At 41.9% G+C, this 18,282-nt stretch overlaps 2 protein-coding genes across 9 annotated transcripts in view; one reads left to right on the forward strand and one right to left on the reverse strand.

The window, feature by feature from the left end:
• KLHL18 (kelch like family member 18) overlaps window positions 1–12,776 on the reverse strand; it is a 153,360-nt gene extending 140,584 nt beyond the window's left edge. For 2 of the 3 annotated variants that reach the window (XM_082347383.1, XM_082347382.1), the window contains exon 1: window positions 12,408–12,776. The gene's annotated coding sequence lies outside the window, so the exon portion shown is untranslated. The remainder of the gene's footprint in view (window positions 1–12,407) is intronic. The other variant, XM_082347387.1, reaches the window with a different exon arrangement.
• A 130-nt stretch (window positions 12,777–12,906) lies between these two features.
• The window catches only part of SETD2 (SET domain containing 2, histone lysine methyltransferase), a 118,506-nt gene continuing 113,130 nt past the window's right edge, over window positions 12,907–18,282 (forward strand). For 2 of the 6 annotated variants that reach the window (XR_014232621.1, XR_014232622.1), the window contains exon 1: window positions 12,907–13,141. Coding sequence is in view for 4 of the 6 variants with exons in the window: in XM_082347288.1 (XP_082203414.1) it covers window positions 13,071–13,141 (71 nt within the window). In the remaining 2 variants the exon portion in view is untranslated. The remainder of the gene's footprint in view (window positions 13,142–18,282) is intronic. The other 4 variants (XM_082347285.1, XM_082347286.1, XM_082347288.1 and 1 more) reach the window with 3 other exon arrangements.

Raw genomic sequence — 18,282 nt, forward strand, 5'->3', positions numbered from 1 at the left:
CCATTTTATTTCATTTTGTTTGTTCCTCCTGGTGTTTCCTTTTGTCTTCCTGTGTTAATTGAATATATATATATTTTTAGAATTGCATTTTGATTTATCCATAATGTTTTGAGTGTATCTCTTTGTATAGATTTTTTGGGGGGTACTCTATTACATTATACATACATTACTTATCACAGTGTACTGTTTTTAATATTTTATCAGTTCAAATGAAGTATAGAAAACTAACCTCTCTTTAAGTCCCTTTACCCTCCCCTATTTATAATTGTCTTAAATATTTCTTCTATATACACTGCATACCAAATCAGACAATGTTATATACATATATATATATTTGTTTCAACTGTCAAACATAATTTAGAAGACTTGAGTGCAGGAAGTCTGTTGTATTTACTAATATTTTTGCTCTTTCTATTGTGCTTTCATTCTTCCTGATAGTCTAAGTTTCCATCTTTCATCATTTCCTTTATATTTGAAGAATATTCTTCAGCAATTTTTATAGCAGATTTAGTGGTGACAATTCTCAGTTTTTCTAAGTTTTCTGTAGTTTCCTTTCATTCCTGAAGGATAATTTCACCATATGTAGAATGGATTTGACAGTTCTTTTCTTTCGGCAATTGAAAAATATTGTGCCACTTCCTTCTGACCACCACGGTTTTGATGAGAAATCTGCCATCCAAAAAATGTTCCCTATAGATGGTATTTTTCTTTCATTGCTTTCAGAAGTTTAAATATGATGTACCTTGGTATAGATTTCTTTGGGTCTATTCTGTCTATTCAACTTCTTGAATCTGTAGGTTTACGTATTTTGACAAATTTGGAAATTTTCAGCCATCATATCTTTGAATACTTTTCAGCTCTACTCTTTCTCACTTTTTCTGAGACTCTGATTACACAAATGTAGATCTTCTGTTATAGTTCCACTGGTCCCTGAGGACCAGTTAACTTTTTTTTTTTTCATCAGTCTATTTTCTCTTTGTGGTTCAGACTGGATAGTTTTTGTTGTTGTTTTTGTTTTTTTTGGTTTTTTAGGTCCTATCTTCAAGTTCACTGGTTATTTCCTCTATCTTCTCCATTCTGCTGTTGAGCTCATCCATTTAGTTTAAAATTTCCATTTGGTTCTTCTTTATATCTTCTATATTTTTGCTGAGACTTTCTATTTATTTCTTTCAAGTGTGTTCATAATTGCTTGTTGAAGCATTTTTATGACAGTTGCTTTAAAATCTCTGTCAGATAGTTCTGACATCTGATTTATCTTGGTGTCAGCATCTTTTAATTGAGGTACAGTTGATTTACAATGTTGATTTCTGCTGTACAGCAAAGTGATTTAGTTATACATGTATACATTCTTTATTATATTCTTTCCATTATGGTTTCTCTCAGGATACTGAATATAGTTCCTTGTGCTATACAGTAGGACCTTGTTGTTTAGCCATTCTATATGTAATAGTTTGCATCTGCTAACTCCAAACTCCCAGTCCATCCCTTCCCACACCCCTGTCCCCCTTGGCAACCACAAATCTGTCCTCTACATCTGTGAGTCTTCGTTTCGTAGATAGGTTCATTTGTGTCATATATTAGATTCCACGTGTAAGTGATATATGATATTTGCCTTTCTCTTTCTGGTGTCAGCATCTTTTAAAATTGTATTTTGTCATTCAATTTGAAATTTTCCTGGTTCTTGGTGTATGATGAATGATTTTATTTTTAATTTTTTTAATATTCTAGGCTTTAAAAAAAAATTATTTTGGCTGCGCTGGGTCTTCGTTGCTGCGCCCGGCTTTCTCTATTTGCGGCGAGCAGGGGCTACTCTTCATTGTGGTGCACAGGCTTCTCATTGTGGTGGCTTCTCTTGTTGTGGAGCGTGGGCTCTAGGCACGTGGGCTTCAGTAGTTGCGGCCCATGGGCTCAGTAATTGTGGCTCACAGGCTTTAGAGCACAGGCTCAGTAGTTGGGGCGCACGGGCCTAGTTGCTCCTCAGCATGTAGGATCTTCCCAGACCATGGATCGAACCCACGTCCCCTGCACTGGCAGGTGGATTCTTAACCACTGTGCTACCAGGGAAATCCCAATGAATGATTTTTAAAAAATGGTATCCTGGACATTTAGAGCACTGTAAGACTCTGGATCTTGTGTAAACCTTCTATTTTAAAAGGACCACTCTGACACTAGGCCAGATGGGATGGAGTGCCACCTCCTGACTGCCAGGTGGGGGTGAAATTTCAGGTTTCCCATTTCTCCTTCTTTCATACCACAGAGGGGAGTGGTGCCTTGTTCCTGTTGGATGGAAGTGCAGATTTCTGGCCTCCCACTATGCCGGACAACTGATAACTGATACAAGGATAAATCTGAAAAGTAACTGAGAGTGGGAAGCAATACTGCTTTTGAATTTCTTTGTTCATTCATTTAAACGCTTTCTTTTCATGGACTCCATGAGACCACACTCTCCTGTTTGTTGTTAACTTCACCTCTGTGCCTCTGCTGGCTTATCATTCTTTGACCTGTAAGCACTAAGTTCTCAATGCTCAATCCTGAGCACTGTCCTTTTTTCTGCTTTTTTCTCTAGCTGTACTTTTTCCCTAGGAAATCTTATGCAGTCCTATAGCTTTAAATATCAGTTGTATATTGAGGACTCCAAAATTTGTATTTCCTTATGAGAAATCCTCTAAATTCATGACTGGCATTTTGAACTGCTCACTTGACATCTCCATTTGAAGTTTATCAGCATTCTCTGCCTTAATATGTTCAAAGCATAATTATTAATTCGATAACCCCTAAGCTATTTCTCCCAGTCGCGTGTCCACCAGTCATCCAGTTGTTGAGGTAAAAAATTTAGGATTCATCTTTGATTTCTTTCTTTCTCTCATACCCCACATCCAAAACATCAGCAATAGTATCAGACTAGTCTGTACCTTTTTGCACCTTTCTCATTGTTTGGATATACTTACACAAGCATTTACATTAATATGCATATCTTGGTTTAAAGAAATAGACTCCAAATACTTTTCTAAATTGACATCCCTATAATTCAGTAGATACATACTTTGTTCTTCTAATTTCTTAATGGAGCTCTAAATATATACAAACATCTGTAGATCAATATTTATTTACTGGGGTGTGGTGGTAGTAATTTTTCCTTATTTTTTCTCTCACTTCCTCCCCTTCAACTCCCAACTCAATATAACCTGGCTAAATGACATATAGTTAAAGATATGCTCGCATCTTTTGTCACACTCACAAAATCAAATAAATATATTCATATATATATACACATTTTTATTATGTCTAAAAATCTTGCTTTTCCTATTCAACAAACCCCCAAACCTCATGAAAACTCCTCTAGAACACCAAGCATGGTGAAAATTCTTTTTAATGACAATATAGTATTCCTTGGTATGGATATTCTATGAAGTAGAAGTTCAGAAATAGAATTTGCTGTGTCAAAGGATGCACACACACAAAGTTTTTATTAAATAGTAAATAGATACAAATATTAATCATGCATAGGGTAGACAAAAAAAAATATCTATGTACTTACCACCTAGTTTAAGAAATAGAACTTTACCTATTCTCTGAAACCTTCTGGGTGCCTCCATGTGATCCTTTTACCCCTTTAGAAAAAAAATTATCCCGAATTCTTTACTTTTCCCTTTCCTTCTTGAGTTCTGCCATTTTTTTTCTTTTTTTCCCCTACGGGTCAGGTCCTGTGCAGGGACCCCGGATCTCTGATTCCAGTGGGTGATCCCCCTTGCCAGCCTGCCCGCTTGAGCTCTGTGGCCTGCAAATCCTGGAGTGGATGAATCCTGGCAGGAGTGGGAGAGCCGGGCTCTCATGAGCAGCCCAGCCCCAAGTTCTGCCAAGTTTAATTCCCTGTACAATCTGTTGTTTAATTTTGACTTGTAAAACTTCATATAAAGGGAAAAATATATTCATTTATTCCTTTTTATCCTGCTCCTTATGTTCCTGAGACTTAACCATTTTGATAGGTGTAGCTATGTTAACATCAGACAAAATAGAAATAAACAAAGCTCACTAAATAATGATAAAAAGTTCAGGGCCCTAGAACTTTGGAATTCTAAACATATATGCACCTAATTACAAATTCTTAAAATAAGAAAAGCAAAATTTGACAAATTACAAGGAAAAATGGATATATTTACCACTATAGTGGAGATTTAAAAACACCTCAAAATAATGGATAGATCTAATAGACAAGAATCAGAAGATACGAGCAACATAATTAAGACTGAATTAACACACATTTGGTGTTGCACTATACAATTACAGCATTCACATCCTTCTAATGCACGTGTGGAATATTTATGAAAATTGACCACATATAAGTTCAGGTAGTAATTCTCAACAAATTTCAAATGACTGATGTTATATAGGCCACATTCTATGAGCACTACGCAATTAAGTTAGAAATTACTAACTAGGGGGGAAAACACTTCTGAAGTTTCAAAAGGAGACTTGTAAATAACTCACTGGTTATTTAGTTCTAATAACATTGGTTATTTAGTTCTAATAACTAATTAGAACTAAAGATCAATGAAATAACTAAATAACAAAATTGTATAATACAGCTAAAGTAATAACAGGGAAATTAAGAAATTTAAATGCTTATGGGGCTTCCCTGGTGGCGCAGTGGTTGAGAATCCGCCTGCCAATGCAGGGGACACGGGTTTGAGCCCTGGTCTGGGAAGATCCCACATGCTGTGGAGCAACTAAGCCTGTGCACCACAGCTACTGAGCCTGCGCTCTAGAGCCCCCGAGCCACAACTACTGAGCCCGTGTGCTGCAACTACTGAAGCCAACGCGCCTAGAGTCCGTGCTCTGCAACAAGAGAAGCCACTGCAATGAGAAGCCCGCGCACCACAATGAAGAGTAGCCCCCCGATCGCCACAACTACAGAAAGCCCACGTGCAGCAACGAAGACCCAATGCAGCCAAAAATAAAATAAATAATAAATAAATTTATTAAAAAAATAATAAAAAAATAAATGCTTATGTTACAGGGGGAAAAAAGACAAAATTAACAAATTATGTCAAACTTAAGAACTAAAGTAGAAATAAAATAGTGAAAATGAAAATACAAAATTAATGAAAGAAATAAAAGATATACAGTGGAGAAGATGCACAAAGCCAAGAATTGGTTCTTCTAAAAGACTGTTGACCAATTTCTGGCAAATTGGGGAAAAAATATACAAATAATGAGAAGTGGGACAAAACTGTGGAAATTGCAGAGATTATAAAATTAACTGAAAAAATGAACAATTTGACGCCAATAAATTCGAAAACTTCGTTCAACTTGGACAACTTTCTAAGATAATATAAATTAGTAAACTGACCAATGAGAAGTAGAAAACCTATTTGGTCCTAGAACCATTAAAAAAATGAATTATCGGTCAATTTTCCTTCAAAAAAGAAAGGCAGGGAGGAAAGGATAGATGGACGGATGAACATACAGACCCAGACAGGCAAGGACAGGATGAGAAAGAAAAATTATAAGCTATTCTCATTCTTAAATAAAGATGCAATGATCTCGAACAAAATACTATTAAAGCAAATCCAGCAATTTGTTTACAAGGTAAAAATCATGACCAAGTTGAGTTTGTTTCAGGAATGAAAGTTCGGGTTCAATATTGCAAGTTTATTTCATGTAATTCACCATATTAACAAGTTATGATGGTGTGGTAGGCAGAATAATAGCTCCCCAAAGATGTCCACTCCCTAATCCCTGGAACCTGTGAATATATTACCTTAAGTGGCAGGGACTTCCACGTGATTGAATTACAGACCTTGGGGTGGGGAGATTATCCTGGATTACCTGGGCTCAATCTAATCACAAATCCTTAAAAATGGAAGAAGACAAAAAGAGTTGAACACAGAGACAAGGACAAGGGTTTAACATGCCTGTTGCTAGCTTTGAAAATGGAAGAAAGGGGCCATAAGCCAAGGAATGTGGCAGCCTCTACAAGATGGGAATGACCCTTACTCATTTTATAGCCAGCAAGAAAGTGGGACTATGGTCCTACAACTTAAGGAACTGAGTTCTGCCAACAATCCAGAGGAGCAGGAAACAGATTTTCCTGTTGCTCTGCGCAGTCTTCTCATTGTCGTGGCTTCTCTTGTTGCAGTGCACAGGCTTTAGGCACGTGGGCTTCAGTAGTTGTGGCTCGCGGGCTCTAGAGTGCAGGCTCAGTAGTTGTGGCACATGGGCTTAGTTGCTCTGTGGTACGTGGGATCTTCCCGGGCCAGGACTCGAACCCGCGTCCCCTGCATTGGCAGGCGGATTCTTAACCACTGCGCCACCAGGGAAGCCCTAGCCTGACATCTCTTTCTATCCATTTACATCTTTCTGTGTTTTGTTTTTGGTTTTATGTTTCACTATTTCTTTCTTTTTTCTACATATCTTGCTTTTTTAAAAAAAATTGATTTTCTCCCTTCATGAATTTGGAAATGATACACTCTTTTGGTAGTTACCCAAGACATTTTAACTTGTACACTTAAAAGAGTAAAGCTTAAAGTTAATCAGTATGTTTACCCTCTTCCCAAACAGTACAAGGACCTTGGAAAACTTCATACCCAATCATCACCCCACCCATCCCACTTCCAAATTATGACTTTGTTATCCAGGATATTAGTTCTATCTTGCTTTATTAACCACACAAATTATGTATTATTATTACTTTCTATGGTAAATATTTTTTAGTTTTAACCACTTATTTACCGATTTCTTTGCTCATGATTCTTTCTTATATCAGGGATTCTGTTCTATTGGTGACAAACTCCAGATTTTCTGCCTGAAGATGTCTTGAATCGGATAACCAAGCTCAAATCCTGGCTTTACCACTTCTTAGTCATGTGACTTAACCTTTGGAATTTTTGGTTTATTTTGTAAAGCAGAGATAATCTTGAGCAGTTTGATCCTCTGCTGGAAGGGAAGAAGCTCAGGAGATGAGTTCTCTGAAAGGGTGCCAAGATTCAAAATAAAACAGGACAAAAACAAACAAACACTATAATCATTTCCCTGAGTGCTTGATAATCTTGTAGGGAAGACAAGATTAACACATATTGCAAAAAAAATTACCTAATAACAATATTCCTGTATACTTGAGGACTAAAGTATGTGGTTCTTTTTTTTTTTAAATTAATTTATTTAATTTATTAATTTTATTTATTTAGGCTGTGTTGGGTCTTTGCTGCTGCGCGCGGGCTTTCTCTAGTTGCGGCGAGCAGGGGCTACTCTTCTTGCAGTGCGCAGGCAAGACACATTGCAGTGGCTTCTATTGTTGCGAAGCATGGGCTCTAGGCACACGGGCTTCAGTAGTTGTGGCTCGCGGGGTCAAGAGTTGTGGCTCGCAGGCTCTAGAGCACAGGCGCACAGGCTTAGTTGCTCCATGGCATGGGGGATCTTCCTGAAGCAGGGATCGAACCCGTGTCCCCTGCATTGGCAGGCGGATTCTTAACCACTGCGCCACCAGGGAAGTCCCTGTGGTTCTTTTATGTCAGCACTTTCAAGCCCAATTATATGGTTGGCTTGTAGGAACTTATGAAGGAGACTTATAGAAGCCTGTTAACTGCTCAACAATCTGGTCCCAACAGAAAAATTCAAAGTGAACATTTTAAGAGCTTCTAAAAGAAAAAAAAAAGTAAAAAAAGTAAGGTTTTCAAAAAAGTAGCAAAGTAATAAAACAAACTTAAAGAGTTGGGAAGATAGACTTATGTAATGAAAGTCAGTTAACAAAGCAGTATGGAACAGAAAAGACAACTACAGAGTATAATATTATATATATAGGAAGGTTCTTGGCTTGATACAAATAATATATGTAATAAGGCTCAATGTAGATCTTGTATTGTTTTCTATATTCGTAACTTGTGTTGAAATGTGCTAATTAAACATGAATAAAAATCAACTGTAATTACACCTCCCCAAGGAAGGTATTCCAGAGCCAAAGAGTGTGAAAGATTTGTGTAGAACAGTTAAAATAACCATTATTTTAAATGATGCTGTCTTTTTTCGGTATACTGATTAAATCTAAAATAAGTTTCAATTCTGCTGAGTCTCATGTAGCTATATAAATTTATAAGGTATCTAATTTTTTACTGTATGGCTATTAGTTTACATGTGCTAGGTACTTTCTCAGACATTATCCCATTTCATGGTCCCCAAATGCTGAGATGTTGGTTATATATATTTCTGTCCTACAGAAGAGTAAATACACATTTAAACCACTTGATCCATGTCTTTCATTTGTAGAGTAACATACTTTATATTTTGAAAACCACCTTTCTCATTATATATATATATTTTTTTTAATTAATTTATTATTTATTTTTGGCTGCATTGGGTCTTTGTTGCCATGCACAAGCTTCTCATTGCAGTGGCTTCTCTTGTTGTGGAGCACGGGCTCTAGGCGCACAGGCTTCAGTAGTTGTGGCTTGCAGGCTTAGTTGCTCCACAGCATGTGGGATCTTCCTGGACCAGGGCTCGAACCCGTGTCCCCTGCATTGGCAGGCGAGTTCTTAACCACTGCACCACCAGGGAAGCCCCTCATTATATTTTTAATTAATGGAAAAGAATGTTTCAGTTACAACAGAATGACATATTGATCTATTAAAACTAAGCAGTAAATCAGCATTAAAAAACTGTATATAACAGCTTATAGACACCCAAATCACGTTTCTATTCTAATGCTAAGATGTACCTGTTTGTAGTCATGACATAATGGTTAATGTGCAACTACAGTAACAGCCGATTTTGGTTTCCTAGAGACCAAATAAAGAAAAATACATTTTTGGAATATGTAACACAATTCCTCTATTCAAAAGAACACTGGACTAGAAAAAAACAAACTGATGACAGGATCATTAACATCAGGGAATAGATTCAAGATAATATTTAAATAATCAAGGAAATTAATTAGGCATCTCACAAACTGTTGTGATCTTCATAAACCTTGTACTGGCAAGCTTCAACTCTCAAACATTTGATCTTGATATAACCCAGCCTTCTGTATATCATTCATGTATACTCCCAAACTGCCTCTCTGATATTAAATTCAACCTTTTATACATGGGCAGACCATTATTAACCATAGGCTATGGCCATTAAGAATGGGCCTAATTCTGCGAACGTGACGGTGTTTGTGGGAGCACATGGGTAGAGATATGGTTTCCCACACTGCCCTGCTCACACTGTCCTTCTCACGCTGCCCACATTGACTTTGTTGCCACTGTCAACCCTGTCCCCTCTTGGCAAATCCAGGAACTCTGGGGAGTTGTAGGACTGAAGGCCTGGGGCTTGCATGCCCTTCCCATGTTGGCATTTCTTGAGGAATACAGTCTTCTGACAATCCTTAGGTCAGCGAAGGATTTGGTGAGGGAAGAATGGGACAGGAAGAGGCAAGGGTAAGTAGGTAGGGGCAGCTTCCCCACTCAGCCCCAGCTGTAGGTTCGAGGGGTTAACAACCTTTTCTCTCTCTCTCTCCTAGAGCCTTAGCCAGGTTCCCATTTGAAGCCAGCAGAGCTCTGACTTGGGCACACTGAAAAGAGGCACCACCCAGCGGTACCTCAGACTACCTCGGTGTCTTGATATTATTGCTTCTGTGTTTTATCAGTCCTAAGAACTGTCTTGTCAACATATGACCTGAAAAATTTTGTTTACACATAGTAGTTTTGAAGAATGTGCTCAAGCAATCAACTGGTGCTCTCTCCTTCACCTCAATTATATTTTTTCTTTTCCCATCCAGGTACCAGGAGCATAACTGTGGGCAATATCTGATGTTTGTCCTTCCATCTCCCCTAAGGGAAGAGATGTCCTAGTCAACTTTGTTTCAGGGTCACTACTGGCTATGTTTGGGTCCCCCTGAGATGGGGGTGCTCTGGGCCTACAGGAACAGTAATGGCAGGAGCAATTATGAAAATTTCTATGGTTTTAGCACTCTAAGAATAGAATGCCTTTTATAATATGTTTTACTGTAAGACTTTTGACATTTTTCCTTCAAACATATTTGTAAAAGGTTTTATGTAAGAAAGTAGGAGATAGTCAATTATAGGCTAAAGACCAAATTATCCCACAGTTTTGATCAAGAGGCCAGGCCCAAGTACGTGTTCCAAGGATGCCTTCTCTTTGAATTTAAAATACGTGTACAGAGAACTCCTAGTACAGTGACAGATGAGGCCATTAAATAGTACTCAATCTTCCAACAATCTTGCCTGTAAAAACTCGGTTCATTTATTTATGTTTGGGGCTTAGTATTTCCCACTGAATCCCATAGTCTGGCATGCTTATTGGGTTCTAACCAGACTAATGTTATCTTAAGACCAGGTATTATCAAGACCAGCTGCACCTCCTGCAAGAGAACTACTTACTTTGTTATTTAGGAAACAGGATACTTGTAACTGACTGCTTTTTTCTCATTCACCTCAGTTTAGGTCCTTATCACCTCATACTTAAATTATTTTAGCCACATCCACCTATAATTAAAGTAGTCCTGGGCTTCCCTGGTGGCGCAGTGGTTGAGAGTCTGCCTGCCAATGCAGGGCACACGGGTTCGAGCCCTGGTCTGGGAAGATCCCACATGCCACGGAGCAGCTAGGCCCGTGAGCCACAATTACTGAGCCTGCGCGTCTGGAGCCTGTGCTCCGCAACAAGAGAGGCCCGCGATAGTGAGAGGCCCGCGCACCGCGATGAAGAGTGGCCCCCGCTTGCCACAACTAGAGAAAGCCCTCGCACAGAGACGAAGACCCAACACAGCCAAAAATAAATAAATAAATAAACAAAGTAAACAATGCGTTTAAAAAAATACATTAAAAAAAAAAAAAAAGTAGTCCTTTCCTGTCTGTCCAATGTCAAGTGGCTCCCAATGGCCTATGTGGCATCTAAGGCACAGGGCTCCAATCTATTCTTTCAAAGCCTAAAACATAACACTTAATGAGAGGTATTGTGCAAGCATGTTTTATACAATTTAGTTCAATAATCACAACACTCTGTGCAGTGGATAATGCCTCTATTTTACAGATGAGGCACTGGAAGTATGAAAAGTAACCATGCCTAATGTCACAAAGTTAGAAAGTGGTGGGCTGGTATACAATGCCTCGCAGCTCTTAACCACTGTACTATAACGTCTGAGTGAGTGCTTGTTATTTGTTGAAGGTTTAAAGCTTTACAAATATTATCTCATTGGATCCTTAAAACAGTGAGGTCCTGTCCACATTAATATTCTCATCTTACAATGAGAAAAAGCAGATAAATTAAGTAATATTCATAGTTTGTAAAGAAGTGGCCATGGGAGACTTGAACCAAGGGAGTCAGACAGGCTCTGGACCTGCATGACATGCCTAAAAACCAACAAAAAAGCCAAAATAATCCCCAAGTGAGAAACAATGATGATAAAGCACTAACAGACAGTGACAACATACATATATGTGTTTACACACACACACACACGATATAAAAAAGAGTTAGTAAAGGATGTCTAGTCTCTTATACTGTCGGTTGCTAAAACGGAATACCATAGACTGGGTGGCTATAAACTACAGAAATTTATTTCTCACAGTTTTGGAGGCTGATAGTTGGAGATCAGAGTGCCAGAACGGCTGAGTTCTGGTGAGGAGGACCTTCTTCTGGGTTGCACACTGTTTTCTCCTTGTATCCTCAGGGCAGACAAGGAGAGAGCTCAACGGACTTTTATAAGGGCACTAATCCCATTATTCATGCAGGCTCCACTCTCATGACCTAATCACCTCCCAAACGTCCCACCTTCTAATACTATTATATTGGGGGACAGAATTTCACATATAAATTTGTGGGGTGGAGTACACGTTCAGTCCATAACACATACCTCCATCCAATTGTTTGCTGGTAAAATCCGATTCAAAATTACAGTGGAAAAAAAAAAAAAACAACCACAAAAAATCTGATCTTATGAACCTCCCTTAGAGTTTAGCTAATGGCTTTATGTACTCTTGTTTCTCCTTCCAAAAATAACAGACTCACAACCCTTTCAAGTTGTCCTACTTCATCTTACCATGTCGTTTTTGCAGGAAAGTGATTAATAAACTTTTCTTAAAAGATATTTCCTCCAAGGCCTTTAAGAACCACGCAGAAGACGGGATCCGCAGCTCCCAGATGCTGGGGTGGGGGCAGAATACGTACAGCTCCAGGTGGAGGTGTGGGTGGTGGAACGCAGCCCGGCGACGGGCGGACGGGGCCCAGCCGACCCAGCGGGGGCGGGAGGTAGGAAGGGGCGTCCCCAGAGCTCGGCTTTAGGGCGAATCCCCAGCCTAGCTCCGCTTACGTACTTGCTGAGGGGACGAGATGAAGAGGCAACAGGGAGAAAAAGCGAGGAAAAATAAAGGAGAGAGGGGCGAGAGGCACGGGAGAAGCGGCGACCGCCTTACCTCAGAGCCCGCAGGCCCGGGGGAGGGGCCCTCGGCGCCGCTGCGGACTCCGGCGCTCCGGGAGGGCAGGTCTTCGAGAGCGGCGGAGCAGGCAGGCTAGTGTGCCGGCGGGTTCGGGCTGTTTCCCCGTCGTCGCCGGCAAACAACGCCGGGGCGCGCCGGGTCACGCCTCAGCGCCCCGCCGCCAAGCGGGCCCGAGGGAGGGTTCGCGGCGCAGCGGCTCTCGGCCCGGGGCGGGCCAACGGCGCTCAGGCCTGGGGCTTATTGTTCCAGGAAGTCGCTGGCGAAGTCGGGCCGGGTCCGCGGGCTGCGCACAGCCCCTCCCGCTCCTCCCGCTCCTCCCGCTCCGGCCTGAGGACAACCGGCAGCTGTCGGCGCGCCGACTGGCGGCGGACTAGCGGCGGGTGCGTGTCTCTTTAAGGGGCCGGGCCTGTGCTGAAGAGGGGAGGCGGGGTAAGCGTCGCTCCCCGTGTGAGTGTGTGGGGGAGAGAGCGGCGGGCGGGCGCCGGAGGGAGGGAGCGAGCGAGCGAGCAAGCGACGCGGGCCGCCCCTGCCGCCGCCGCCGCCGCCGCCGCGGTCGGACCAGCGGCCTCCTCCCCTCCCCTCCCTCCCGTCGCCCTGCCGCGGGGAGGGGGCTCGCGTCGCCGTCTCCAGCCGCTCCCGATGAAGCAGCTGCCGCCGCAGCCGCCTCCGAAGATGGGGGATTTCTACGACCCCGAGCACCCGACCCCTGAGTAAGTATCAGCTCAGCGGCTTCCCGCTGCCCTCGGCCGCCTCAGCGCAAGCCGAGGGCGGCGCGTCCTGACGGGTTGTGGCGCGGGGAGTAACGGGCCTGCGGTGGACTCGCGCAGGCGGCGTGGGGAGCAGTCCCGCGCCGCCGCCACCGGCCCCTTGTCCAGGCCGCCGCGGGCCGGCGGTTGGGCCCGGCGTTGGCGCCGCTACTCGCGTCGCAGCGGCGGTTGGGCCGGGCCGGTGGGGGAGGGGCGGCGCGGCCTCTGCCGCCACCGCCGCGTCTGCACCGACCCGGCCGGCCCGAGGCTCGGCGGTCTCCTCCGGCTCCTCGCGGCCTACGCGGGCCGCGCTACAGACGAAGGGGCCGAGTCTGAGGAGCAGCCGGTGCCAGACTCGGCGAGAGGGCACTGGCGAGGGTAGGCCGCGAATCCCCGGGCTCGGGTGAAAGTCTGGCCCGTCGCCTGGCCTACCGGCGACGGCGGCTCCGACCGGAAGGGCCTAGCGTGCGTCTCTCGGCCCAAGGCGGCCGAGGGCCCCGCGCTGCACTCTCGGTTTTGATTTTTTTCTCCTGGAACTCGATCCTGGCCTGGTAGTGCTTCCGGCTTCATATTCTGCACCTTTGGCATTTCGGTTTTGTAATGGTGGCGAGGTTTGAGTGGCCCCAATGTTGAGGTGACACCGGGTTTGTTTTTCCGCCCGGAGGTGAAAGCGTCCGCAGCGGCATACGTTCTCTACTAGATTCTGAGATTTGCACACTTTCGGACACTCTACTTCCTTGGTAGCAGCAACCTCTTACCCTGAACGGATGACTTTCTACTCCTTTTGAAGACTCTGTTAAAAAGCAAGAATCGTTTGAGGATTCTATAAACAGACAGTGTTCTAGAAAACCGAAATATCGTTTTGCCCAATAGTATGTTTTCAGCCTAGGACATTTTTACATTTCTGTTGTGGGCTGCGTCTGCTACTGTATCTGATATCTCAAGAGAGCTTCCACTCCAGAGCCTGGATTCACTTCTTTCTCTGCATCCTCACAAGAGTATTGTTTTAAAAAGCTATCCTTAAACTCCATTTGCTGGTGTTGGTTAAGTGTAGACCTACGAATATGACTCATTTCAAACTTAACAGTTGATAGGGATTTCAAATGAAATTCACTTTTATGGCCAGAATGATTCCAAGAGATATGCTCTTTTGACACATTTTACCTTAGTTTTGGTGTGGCTCTTTATAGGCTTTTGGTTTGAGACTTGGAAAACCTCAACAACAACAAAAAATTCTGTATCATGATCCAATAAACGCTTATTGAGCACTTGTCCTGTCTAAAATAACATGCTAGCTCCTGAATGGGCTAAGTGGCTGCTTTCAGTTCCTTTTACCAGGTTGTTTGGTGAAGTCCAGAAGCTTTAAGTATCACATTCTTACACTTCTTGGGGGAAAACAATTTTTCATACTACGTGGGAAAATGGACTTAGAAGTGCATCTCTGATAGATGTGAATGTGGAGAGGAATCAAGAATGTTTTATTTTTTTATATAAGGTCTTGGAGTTTTTATTTTCACTGCTTTTTGGCAGTGGAGATTTCTAATTTCTAAGTGACTAAGTGCTAAAATACATGTGTGTATGTGTGTGTATTAACCTACTTGGAGTATGTAAAGGATTATAAAATGTTTTATTTCATAATACTGTAAGAATTGGAAGGGCTCTTGATAGGAGGCATCCTGAACGATATCCCCTGTTTTACAGATGCCGGAATTGAAGCCTAGATAAGTGAAGTGACAACAAATCCTATGAGGTAGTATGTATAAACTAGTTAGGGTTTGTAATATTGGAGAGAGAAAAGCAGTATAGTGGAGGGTTAAAGAACTTGGATTTCAGAGTCAGGCAGACCTGTGTTTGAACACTCGTTGAACCTTGAACAAGTGACTTGATCTCGCCAAGTTTGAGTTTTCTCATCTTTGAAATAGGTGTCATAATGGAAGCAACCTCATAGGGCTTTTGGGAGAATCAAATGAGAATAACATATGGAAAGCACTTGGCCCAGAGCATGGCACGGGTAAGTGCTTCTAGCTGGGGTCATCAAGGAACACTTAAGAGGATTTTAAGTCAAGCATGAAAAGATTATGTGGGCTAGAGAGGTGGTGCCATGGCTGGGGGGAAGGAATGACCAAGTGACCTTTATAGACTTCAGATAGTTTGAAATGCTTCTTAGACACGTGAAGAAATGAAGCATGAAACTTAAACCCAGTTTGATTGAAGTAACAGTTGGAACCTGATGTTCTGTGTTTGCCTTCTACCGAGTATTTAATCAGACACAGCTGTAAGACCTGGCTTTTCCTGTGGCATATAGGATTGTGTTTCAGGTGAAAGTGGCTGTAATCACCTGAGTATCAGTGTTTTAGGTGTCTGCTGTTGGGCAGGCCCCAGGCCAGGTGTTGAGGGGACTACAAATTAGATCCAGTCAGAGTCTTCAAGGAATTCTTCTAATGAGAGACACAGGCAAGTACTTTACAATGATAGAAGTGCTGTTTTTTTAATATATGCATGTTTACTTTGTGCCAAACATAGGCATACTAGAGGTGAGTGGTGTACAAAACAGTTTTGCTAGTGTGGGCACCCCTCCTAGTGCAGGGTGAAAAACAATAAATAATAATGGAATGTTCAAAGGTAAGTGCTTTGGAAAATGGAGCACGGTAAGGGGGATTCAGAATTTCTGGGGTAGATGTTGAAATTTAAAATGAGGTGGGGCTTCCCTGGTGGCGTAGTGGTTGAGAGTCTGCCTGCCAATGCAGGGGACACGGGTTCAAGCCCTGGTCTGGGAGGATCCCACATGCCGCGGAGCAACGAAGCCCGTGTGCCACAACTACTGAGCCTGCGCGTCTGGAGCCTGTGCTCCGCAACAAGAGAGGCCACGATAGTGAGAGGCCCGCGCACCACGATGAAGAGTGGCCCCCACTTGCCGCAACTAGAGAAAGCCCTCGCACAGAAACAAAGACCCAACACGGCCATAAATAAATAAATAAATAAATTAAATAAAATTTAAAATGAGGTGAACTGGGTGAGCCTTCTTGAGAGTGATATTTAGGCAAAGACTTAAAAAGGAGGAAGTTAGCCTGGTTAACGTCTGGGGAGAAAGCTTTCCAAGTAGAGGGAATAGTTTGTTCCAAGGTGCTGAGGCTGACCTAGTGAGTTCTGCTCAGTATGGCTAGGATGGAATGAACAAAAAAGTAATAGTACATTATGTTGGGGTGGGGTACAGATTTCACAGGGCTTGGTAGAGGCTTTATAAGGACTTTGCCTGGAGTTTTCAACCAAGGAGTGACATGATCTGCTTTCAGCTTCTGAAGGATCACTCAGTTTGCAGGGGGGAACAACAGTAGAGGCAGGGAGACTTATAATTGTAAGGAAGCTAGAAATCTAGGAGGGAGATGCTGGTGACTTGTATCAGGGCAGTAACAGGAGATAGAAATGGTTGAATTCTGGATATATTTTGAAGATCAAACCAGTACGATTTGTTGATAGATCAGATGTGGCACGTAAGAGAGGAGTCAAGGATGATTCCAAGAGTTTTGGTCTGAGCAGTGAGAAAGATGGGGTTGCCATCAACTAAGATAGGGATGACCGTGAGAAGAGCAGGTTTGGGGAATAGATTAGGAGTTCAGTTTTAGACGTGGTAGGTTTGAGATGCCTGTTACACATTCTGGTTGAATTGATATCCAAGTCTGGAATTTAGAGGAAGGGTCTGGACTAGAGATAAACTTTGTAGTCATCAACTTAAGTAGTATTCAAAGCCACAAGACTGGATGAGACCACCAAGAGATCCAGCGTAGAAAGAGAGAAGGACCCAGGATTGGTCCTTTTAAACTGCAGTGTTAAGAGGATTGATATAGTGGGCAGTGTTAACATGGATGGCATCCATAAACTTAGGGGGAAAATTACCTCTTCACTAACCTCTAACTAGAAGTTAGCATTCCTTTTAATTATTAATGTAAACAGCAAACTACAGTACAATTAACAGTACCTGTGATTTTACTACTAGTACAAATCACAGATATTATATTGTGATTATTGTAGATATCTCAAAGTATTATTTATGTTCATCATTACATAGAAATTATAGTAAATAGGAGATCCACCACTAGATTGTTGAGAAGCATATATATACTACTATATCATACATTTGGGTTTTTTGTCCCCAAGGTAATTGGTCTCCTTTGTTTATTTCATATATTTAAAAATACTAAGCTGAGAAGGAATTTGCAGGCTTCATCAGACTGCAGAATGGTCCAAGGCACAAAAAATGTTAAACCCTTGAGCTCTGGATCCTAATTCCTGGTTTAGAATCTCACCTCTTTTACTTAATAGCATTATGAACCTGGGCAAATTTTGTAATGACTCTGTGCCTTAGTGTCCTTATATGTAAAGTCAGGATCATAACAGTATTTTCTACAAAGGGTTTTATGAGGATTTAAGAATTAGGACAGTGTTAACTCTTTTATTATTAGTATTGGATGGAAAGATGCAGCTAGAAAGAACAGTACTTTACAAGGCACCATGATACGAAAAGCATGGTGAATTTGGCAAAAATAAAGTTTATTAACTGGGAAAAAATACTTCGGCATGTCAAATAAAATATAAAGCAGTGAAGATAGTTGTGTTCTCATAAAATTCTCATAATTCATCTAAGTTACAATGGGGATAGAGATGCCATAGGAAGCCAACTGAAAGAATAACGTGATCACCAGATTCCACATATGGTCTGGACCTTTAGTAGCTTTGCAGCCAGTACATAATTCAGTTTTTGTTATTTTATAAGAGAGAAATAGCTCTGTAGTGATTGAGGTATGTTCTACAGGCCAGGGTACAGTCTTCGGTAGGTACATGGGAGGCCAAAATATTACTTGGAGGCTTTCCTGGTAATCACAGAAAGCCTGGTGGAACTATCCTAGTACTTAGGATAGAGTATACCTCTCCAGAATTCATGTCCCTCTTTGCTCTTGCCTTATCTAGATTTCAGGCCCACCAAACTTCTACTGACACTCTATGTCTTTAGAAAGGTATCAAGCAACAGTTGATACAGTTGTGTTTTCCTAAGAAATGTTCAAGCTGCCAAGCCATATCTATCAATCATACTTTTCTAGTGTTAGTGG

This window comes from Balaenoptera borealis (genome assembly GCF_965194805.1).
Source record: "Balaenoptera borealis genome assembly, chromosome: 12".
NCBI classification, from domain to species: domain Eukaryota; kingdom Metazoa; phylum Chordata; class Mammalia; order Artiodactyla; family Balaenopteridae; genus Balaenoptera; species Balaenoptera borealis.